General features: G+C 49.9%; 1 protein-coding gene across 2 annotated transcripts in view; it reads left to right on the forward strand.

Annotated features, from left to right (window-relative positions):
* Positions 1 to 9,286, forward strand: part of Dnah8 (dynein axonemal heavy chain 8) — a 205,054-nt gene that overhangs the window by 186,475 nt on the left and 9,293 nt on the right. For both annotated transcript variants that reach the window (XM_021652387.2, XM_060369207.1), the window contains 2 exons: positions 1,165 to 1,317; positions 2,219 to 2,408. In XM_021652387.2, the coding sequence (XP_021508062.2) occupies positions 1,165 to 1,317; positions 2,219 to 2,408 (343 nt within the window). The remainder of the gene's footprint in view (positions 1 to 1,164; positions 1,318 to 2,218; positions 2,409 to 9,286) is intronic.

Raw genomic sequence — 9,286 nt, forward strand, 5'->3', positions numbered from 1 at the left:
GCACACACAGATTAAAAAAAAAAAAAAAAAATTCCAGATGATGCAGTTACTGTATGACTTGAAGTTAATGTGTGGGCCTGGGCCATGGTCTTCCAGGGGCCCGGCTGGACTTTGCTGCTGGTGTTATTGGCTCTGCTCTGCTCAGGTGGCTCCAACTCGGGCCACGGGCTTTTATGTAACTGTTTTATACCCTTTATCTATAACTCACTGGGAACGACACAGCTGCTGTATGGCAGAGAACTTGCTCACCATCCCACACCTCAGGAAGGGCCACCACGGGCATCTCTGGCAAGAAAGCCCCGCAGCTGCTGGCCTCCTCGTGGCTCTTTGGTCTCATCCTTGAGTCAGGTCTTCTACTTTCTGTCTCCATCGCTCTATCATCCCAGCACCTCTTCAAGTCCTCTCACAGGTTCCTGCTGGTATCCATAGTCAATTTCTTCTTGGCATGTATTGTTACACTGAAAAGTGAATGTATATTGGTGTGTTAATTAATTGACTGATTAATTAATCATTACATTTTATTGTCTCTGCAATGAGAAGCTTTGGTATTGATCTCTTTAACATGGTCAATAAATGATATGCCAACAGGAACAAGTGACAGGTCACTTAATGGCTCTCCCACGGAGCCAAATATTTTTACTGATTAGATTAGGGAAAGCCATTTTTAACCTCCATAGCTGAGGTGACCGTGACCTACAGTTAATCATGTCCACAGGTGGCTGTTCTGTAAAGATTTGGGCTGTATTAACTTTTTGTGACATTTCTAATAACAACTCTGTAAGAGTAATGGAAAAAAAAAGGGTCCTGCTGTACTCCGGTGAAGGTTAGATTGCAAAAGAATATTTAGCTGACACTTAATACTTAATCATTTGAAAGAGGAAATAGGTACAGTTTTTTTTCCATCTCTTTAAAGAACATTTCCAATTATCAACTAAGTACAATCAGTAGGAAATAAAAATCATTTAAGTCGAACAGACGTTTTTGAAGCTCAGAAAATGGGGGTTTTAACAACCAGTCCGGTTCTGCAAGAGATGTTTTCTGGCTCATTGGGTCTGGCGGAGACACCTCAAGAGGAAGAGCAAGAATGGAGAGGGGGAGAGGCTGCTGGGAAGGGGAAGGATGAACGGTTTTTTTTTAATTGTGGCACGTCATACTTTGTTCTAGGTGAAAGCTCGGCTGATAAAGATGGGACACCTTAACTCAATGAACATATTTCTCAGACAAGAAATTGACAGGATGCAGAGGGTCATTTCAATCCTCCGCAGTAGCTTGAGTGATCTGAAACTGGCCATTGAAGGAACAATCATCATGAGTGAGGTGGGCTTCTCCCTCTTCTGGTTTTTTTTTTTTTTTTTAATCGTTGCATGTGTGTGTACCTGTGTGTGCACATGTTCATCTGTGTGTGGGCATACTTACATGTGTGTGGGTGTGAGGGTGTGCATACACACACGTGAGATCCCACATGTTGAGGCAGAGGGCAACGTCATTCGTCACACGCCTTCACTTGGGCGCACCGTCTCTCACTGGAGCTGGGGTGGCTGGCCGGTGACCAGGAGAGGTGCTCCTGTCTCTGCCTCATCAGTCCTGGGATTGTAACTGTGCATGAGCACACGCAGATATTTTTCCTGTGGGGTGTGAGAATCTCAGGTTCTCATGATCGCAAGGTAATCCTATCCTCCCAGATCCCCAGTGCTGTCTCCTTTTCATGCAGTTTTTTAAACCATCATTTTAAGATATTTATTCACACACACACACACACACACACACACACACACATGCACACGAGTATTTCGCCTGCATGTAAGAATATGCACTTATATGTGTATAGTACCCGCTGAGGCAAGAAGAGGGCACCAGATCTCTTGGAGTTACAGACAGTTGTGAGCCACCGTGTGGATCCTCTGACTGAACGCGCGTCCTCCGCAAGAGCAGCAGTGCTGCGGAGCCATCTCTCCAGTCCCCCAAACCCACTATTTTAAAAAGATCTTGCTTCCTGTATGTCCGTGTGTCTGTGTGTAGTATAATGTGCACTCAAGTGCAGCTGCCTGCGGCTGTGAGGAAGAGCCACACGATCCCCCGAAGCCAGACTTGCAGGTCGTCATGAGCCGCTTGAATGGATGCTGGGAGCCAAACTCAGGCTCTCTGAGAGAGCGATGTGTGATCTTCGAGCCGTCTCCCTGGTTCCCCCAGTCACACGTTTTACCCTTGTTGTCTTCAGAACTTGAGAGATGCATTGGACAACATGTATGATGCTCGCATACCCCAGCTCTGGAAGAGGGTGTCCTGGGATTCCTCCACCCTGGGCTTCTGGTTCACCGAACTTCTGGAAAGGAACTCTCAGTTTTCAGCGTGGATATTTGAAGGGAGGCCTAACGTGTTCTGGATGACCGGGTTCTTCAACCCCCAAGGTAGGTGACCGCAGGAAGACAGCTGACTCGGAAGTTCACATGTTGCCATGGCAACAGTCGTGCTGAAGGTACACTCCACAAAGCCGGGTGGTCCTATTTCTGGTGGGTGCTGGGGAGAGCCTTTCAGAGGTCTGAGAATACGCATAGTCCTTTGAAATCCTTCTTGTCACATTCCTCCCACAGCGCAGTGGCCAAACCCTCCCATTTCCTGTTCACCCACATAAGTAAAACATGGCCTGTGGGGAAATGGTTAAAAGAATTTTTTTTTTCTCCCAATTTAAAATTTTTTAAGTGTTGATGGGAGAGTCAAAACAGAGCTAAGGAGATGCGTCATTTGGGAATGTGCTTGCCATGCAGGCATGGAGGCCTGGGCTTGATTTTCAGCACACCAACAAATCTAAGTCTGATGGTGCTGGAGAAACTTCAGAGGTGGGGATCTTGGGGACTTGCTGGATGGCCAGGCTAGTCAAATCAGCAAGTCCCAGGGTTGGCTGCAGACTTCTTCTAAGAGCGAAGGCGAGAGGTGACCACAGTCACGGGCAAACCAAACCCAGGTTCGGTTCCCAGCACCCACCTCCACTTGCAGGGGCTCCGACACCCTCTCCTGACCTCTGCGAGCACTAGGCACACCCACGTGATACGCATGCATGTGGCAAGACACTCATGTGCATGAGATATAGATAAGTCCTTTAATGTAAAAAATAAGGCGGAGCTAGAGAAAGATGGGAGACATTGGTGTCTGACCTCTATTTATAAACACTCCCATGGGCACACACTGTAACATGTGCCCATCCACACAAGCAATAGGGGACGGACGGTTGGATGGATGGATGGACGGATGGATGGGTGGACGGATGGGTGGATGGATAGAGTTAAGCCAAAGTATAAGAAGCACCAGAAGATGTGCCAGAAAATTGCTGCTTTAGGTTAGAAAATTAGGCTTGAAAATTTAAATTAAAATTTAATTTATTTTTTGGGTGGGGGTCCTCCCCTCTGCCTGAAGGTGCTTGGCTGTCCTGTCATCCGTCTTTCCACTTTAGAAACGCTCTCTGAAAAAGTCGCTGGCTTGGTGCCTCGGCACGTGTAAGCTAACAGTGTGCAGGCAGCCTCACTTCAGGCCATTCTCAAGTAGAGGAAGGGATTTGGGGTGTCTTTATGTTCAGCACCCCAATGCCTTCATCTGTCAGTGAGTTCAGAAGCACCCACTCTTACTGGTTTGGAAGAAACCACTCCTATTTGCAGCGATGTGGGTGAATCTCATAAAAATAACGTTGAGTGAAGGCAGTGAAGACGCCATTCATATGAGGGCAAAGGACAGGCATAGTGGATACAGGATGCTGAAAGACAAGTTCCGACCTCCCCTTATCAGAAGGCACGGAGGACTTCCTGGGGTCTGGGATGTGCTGTGTCCCCACGTGTGGGTGACATAGCTCCTTCCTGGGTGCAAATCTACTGAACCAGACACTCTATACTATCATGCCTTTAAAGTATGTGTTCACGTGCCCCCTGCACATGCGTGCTCATTTGTTGGGCACATATTCTTTGTTAAATTAACTAATTAAATACTCTACTATGTGTGTGATGGGGCGGGGCACATGGGCCGTGGGGTATGGCGTAGGGAGTCAGAGGACAGTTCTGTGCCCTTCTACCTTGATGCGGGTTGTGAGGATTGAACTCAGGTCATCAGGCCTTCTCAGCAAGTGCTCTACCCACTGAGCCATCTTGCCAGCCCTGCCCCACGCATTTCCGAGCTCCTTAACATTTTCGGAATCCTCAGTACTAACCAGAGCGGTTTCTACCTTCACAAGACGTTACACGTAGTCGTAGATCAGGGGCTCAGATGCGCTGTCGTGGCCTCCAGGGGCGCTGCACTCAGGGGCACAGACGTAAGTCTACACATAGTTAAGATTTAAAAATAATTATATTTAAAGATTTATCTTACTTTACGCGTATGTGTGTGGGCTGAGTGTGTGTGTGTGTGTGTGTGTGTGTGTGTGTGTGTGTGTGCACCACATGTGCGCAGGTGCCCACAGAGGCCAGAAGAGAAGGCTGGATCACGGAGAGCTGGAGTTACAGGCAGTAGGAGGCCGCTCAGCGTTCATGCTGCACACCAAGCCTGGGTCTCGTGCAAGCGCGACGAGGGCTCTTAACCCCCGAGCCATCTCCATAGCTCTCGGTTCCTTTAAACAATGTTTGGATGCAGACACGCATTTTAGCGCCACCAGCCACCGAGACAAAACCCTTTCACACGCCTTACTTCTGCGTCCGTGGGACTTTTGATGTTTTCTCTCAGGGCTGCCTCCTAGAAAGTCCACACTTAGTTCAAGCCTTTACAGTCACGCACAGCCGCGCACAGCCGCGCCCTTATCTGTGATTGCTTTCTGCTCGTTGCTCGGCAGCCTGGAGGTCACCCCTCTGTGAGCAGTAATCACGTCCTTGCCTCCTTTTCCTCTTCTTGACACGAGGGACAAATTACTTTCCCGTTCCACACCAGTTGGCCACATCAGAAAACCGGGGAGCTTCTCGGCCCTTCCCCGTCCTGCTGTGCGTTCAGAGGCAGTGCCCAAACAGATGAGGACTCTCTGATAGTAGCAATAGGTCCTTCGGCATGGACTCCTCTCCCGAGGCTTGTGCCTTCTTCCCTGGTCACAATGATTAAAAAACCATCTCGTTCTTGAAGTTTAAAACGTTTATGTAAGTGGCTTTCAAAACAATGCCCCATGCATTGTAGACACAGTGCTGTCTACAAGGAGGTCACAGCTTCGTCACAAATAAATGGAGTGTGGGGCCCGGCAAGATGGCTCAGAGGGTAGAGGGACTTGCCGCCAGGGCTGATGACCTGAGTTCAAACCCCGGCACCCACACTGTGGAAAGAGAATAAACTCCAGGAAGTTGCCCTTTGACCTCCATGTGTGTGCTGTGACACGCAAGCCCCCTCCAAGAAGTAAATGTAACGAATTAAAAATAAACTTACACGTGAATATTTCTTATCACAATAGGATTTCTATGGAATCTTACACTGTCAGTGGTCTATTTCCCAGAAGGCCCCTTCTTCTCAGACTTAGGTGACTTCGCAGTCCATGATGGAGTAAGGACAGGTGACATCCTTCATTCTTCATACACATGCACGCGCACACACATACCAGCATTTGCCTTATGACTGGCTTGGTTTCTGTTTTCTTTCTTGGCCTGGCACACTTGAAGAGGCTGAGCCAGACACCGTACAGAGCCTCACCTGGCATTTTCAGGCCGCCTTTCACGTTCTGTGGCAATCAATGGGCTCAGCCATGTGGACATGTGGACAGTTAGGCTAGAGACTGACAAGGCTGAGCTCGCTGCATCGGTGGCTGTGTGCCGTTTGCTTCAGTGGCACGGCTCCTTCAGTGGATGGGCCTTTCTCTGCCGCAGATCATGCAGACCCGAGAGCTTTTGTCTTTCACTTCTCTCCGGCAGTTTGGAGGACGTGGAATTCGCACACTCCCCAAGGCTGTGATTCTCACAGCCCACAAAAGAATCTTTTCGCCTGCCCCTCAGGTGCACCATTCTCAGGGCATCGTGTACACATGATTTTGCTTCTGGTGTGTGTGTGTGTGTGTGTGTGTGTGTGTGTGTGTGTGTGCATGTGCGCTATATGTGGGGTTGTGTCTAAACTAGAAGGGAGGCGGACTTCAAACTGAGACAGTGACTCCTTTGTGATACCTTCAAATTAATAGCCACACTTTGCCATTTGAGCTGGCGATGACGCACAGGTGTGCTAATGACATGATGGCGGAGGCTGGGCATGCTCCCCAGGCCTCGCAACGACTGTATTAGATTGAACCCTGCAGCAACAATCATTTTCCAAATGCTTAATTCAGTCTGGGGCTTGCTGCCATTTAGATGCCAATTTTTCCCCCTGTGTCTCCCTCAGCCATACCCGTCTGTTGCAGCAGATATCGGTACCAACTTATTCATTCGCATGAATCAAAATTTTTCACTTAGATGGGCTGTTGCTGAAACAAGGAGACGGGTCACTTTTGTTCTGTTATCTTGCGTGTGTGTGTGTGTGTGTGTGTGTGTGTGTGTGTGTGTCAATGCCACTAACCAGCTGCAAGTTCTAAATGCTCATTTTGAAGACAGCTCTAAGAATTGTTGTTTGTCAAGATGGAAAGTAGGCCAAGGGTTAATAGACTCTCAGGACTGGAAAGGAACCAGGAAGAGCTTATGGTCCCATGCCAGTTCTTTGGCTGTTTCCTCATGACCCTGTGCCCAAATCTCAGAACTGCAGAGGGACCCACTGCACTGAGGGAAAAGCCTCTTTGCATCAGCAGGGGGTTCTGCCTGCCTTTGGATACAAGGGGTCCCTTAGGCCTGGTCATAGTCCCAGCCACGTCTCCTAAAATTCTAGCCTTGTACATGGTTACCAACTGTCTAGCCCCTTGTAATTTGGCCAGCCATCAGGAACTACCAAAACCACTCCTTCCAAGGCCATCCTACCTAGTGACAGTTCTGCTAGCTTCATTGCCTTGACTGTAGCTAGGATGTCAAGTCTGGAGACTTGCCCTTCCATCCTTCCTCCCTCCCTTCCATTCTTTTTAGTCTCTCTCTGTGTGTGTGTGTGTGCGTGCGCGCGCGCGCGCGCGCGCGCCCCACACATGCTGGTGTCCACATAGGCCAAAAGGGGGCATCTGATATTCTTCTCCAAGCTGGAGTTACCGATGGTGACGAGTGCCCATTGTAGGCTCTGGAAGCTGAGCTGCAGTCCTCTGGACGAGCAGAGCAGTGCTGTTAACTGCTGACCCATCTCTGCAGTTCCCGGAAAGTGTTGTTAGACCTTGGCTTCCGTCCATGCACTTCCTGGGTTCTCGTCTTGTCCCTCGGCCCTCTCTGTGGCTTTCTCCAGACAGGCTCTGCCCCTGGGCTCAGCCTCCTCTTCTCACAGGTATGACTGTTCATCTCTCTTCGTGATTGACTCAAAGTCTTCAGCCAGTGTAGGAACCAGTGCACAACCTGTAATCCTCCTAAGCCATCCTCACGGAGATTCCGCTGTCTCCATTTGCAGCATCCCCCAGAACACACAAATCTGGACCCTCCACCAAATACCAGAAACACGTAGGTCCCAGAAGAGAAAGAGGAGGGAGGCTGTAAGTAAGACGGAGGCTGTCAGAGGTTGAGACAGTTGGCTCCAAATGGCTGACTGGACCTCTCAGTAAAAGAACAATAAAAGTTGCAGTAAAAGCCCCAGGGGTGCAGGTAGGAACTTGTGGGGGAGGGGTTGGATTTTAAGATGAGTGAGTGAATTGAGGAAGTGGGGGAACTTGTATGGATAATGTGGCAGGTACTCTGAAGAACTCAAACTGAGGAAAAGAACCACAGTGGAGGGTATTTGTAAGAAGGAAGGACTTTCTTTCTCTGGTAATGAATGGTAAGAGAAACCTGGTCAAATACCGGCAGAGGGAGGGAGGGAGGGAAGGGCGCAGAGGGAGGTAGAGACTGTCCATGGATACCCAGCGGGGTGGGGCTTAGAAAAGGTGGAAGGGGGGCTGTGCGCGTCCCAGTGGCCAGCCTGTGCAGGGCGGATGGATGGGTGCCTGGACAGCTCTCCCAGGTGCCAGGAAGGACTGACCGTAGATGCTGTGCTGAGTAGTTTTGTGCCAGCCTGACAAGCTAAAGCCACTTGGGAGGAGGGAGCCTCCATTGAGAAAATGGCTGCGGAAAGACTGGGCTGTAGGCAGGCCTGTAGGCACGTTCTTAATTAGTGACCGATGGGGGAGGGCCCCGCACATGTGGGCAGTGCCATCTCCAGGCTGGTGGTCCTGGGCTCTCTAGAAAAGCAGGATGAGCAAGCCAGTAAGCCGCACCCGTCCATGGCCTCTGCATCAGCTCCGAGTCCTGGCTTTTACCCTGTCTGAGTTCTTTTCCTGACTTCCTTCGATGATAAACACTGATGTGGCAGTGTAAGCCGAAGCCTTTCCTCCCCAACTTGCCTCCAACACTATGCCTTTTGGTCATAGTGTTTCACCACAGCAATAGAACCCCTGACTGAGACAGATGCTTCTGGTGGATCACAGAGCAGGCTTGGTACTAAGAGGTAAAGGGAGTTCTCTACCCTCTAGTTAAAGAAAGAGGCAAGCTTGTCTTGGGAGCAAGAAACTGTTGGGGGCAAGAATTTCAGGAAAGTGACAGAAGCTGGGAGAGGAGGGCTGGTGGGGACAGGGAAGGACAGCAGGTGGCTTTGAAACCCACTGAGGTTCTGCACAGCAGCTGGCTGGTACTTACTGGTACCCTGCTATAAGAGGGGCCTCTGGGTTTATCTGGGTTTGGGGCTTTGCCTGCCAATGAAAAGGAAGGACGTAATGAGGCAGGGAAGAAAGGATGAAGAGCTGATGGGCTATAGACGATGTGGTCTGGGCAAGCAGGATGGCTCAGTGGCACCAAGAAGGCACTTGCTACCAAGCCTGACGTCCTGAGTTTGGTCCCTGGAACCCGCATGGTGGAAGGAGAGAACTGGCATCTACAAGCCGTCCTCTGACCCTCACACCTGGACCAAGGCACATGCATGCCCTCCCCCTCCTCCCCCCGCTGCACATACAAAATGAAATCAGTGAACTTCAGGCTCAGGGGAGAGATGCTGCCTCAAAATATAAGAGACCTGACATGGCCTTCTGGGCTTTCCATGTGTGCTCATGTGAACTTGCACTACACACACACACACACACACACACACACACACACACGAAGCAGATGTTGGTGGGTGCTCAGTGACTGGGGACAGATGGCAGGAATGATGAAGGGAAGAAGGGCGGGTCGCCAGAGCCTGTGGTTGTCAGGGCAGCAGAGAGGTGGAGGGAAATGGCTGGAAGTGCTTATGTGTCCAGGGTTGGTTCCAGTAAAAGCCA

Source organism: Meriones unguiculatus, chromosome 16, assembly GCF_030254825.1.
Source record: "Meriones unguiculatus strain TT.TT164.6M chromosome 16, Bangor_MerUng_6.1, whole genome shotgun sequence".
Lineage (NCBI taxonomy): Eukaryota > Metazoa > Chordata > Mammalia > Rodentia > Muridae > Meriones > Meriones unguiculatus.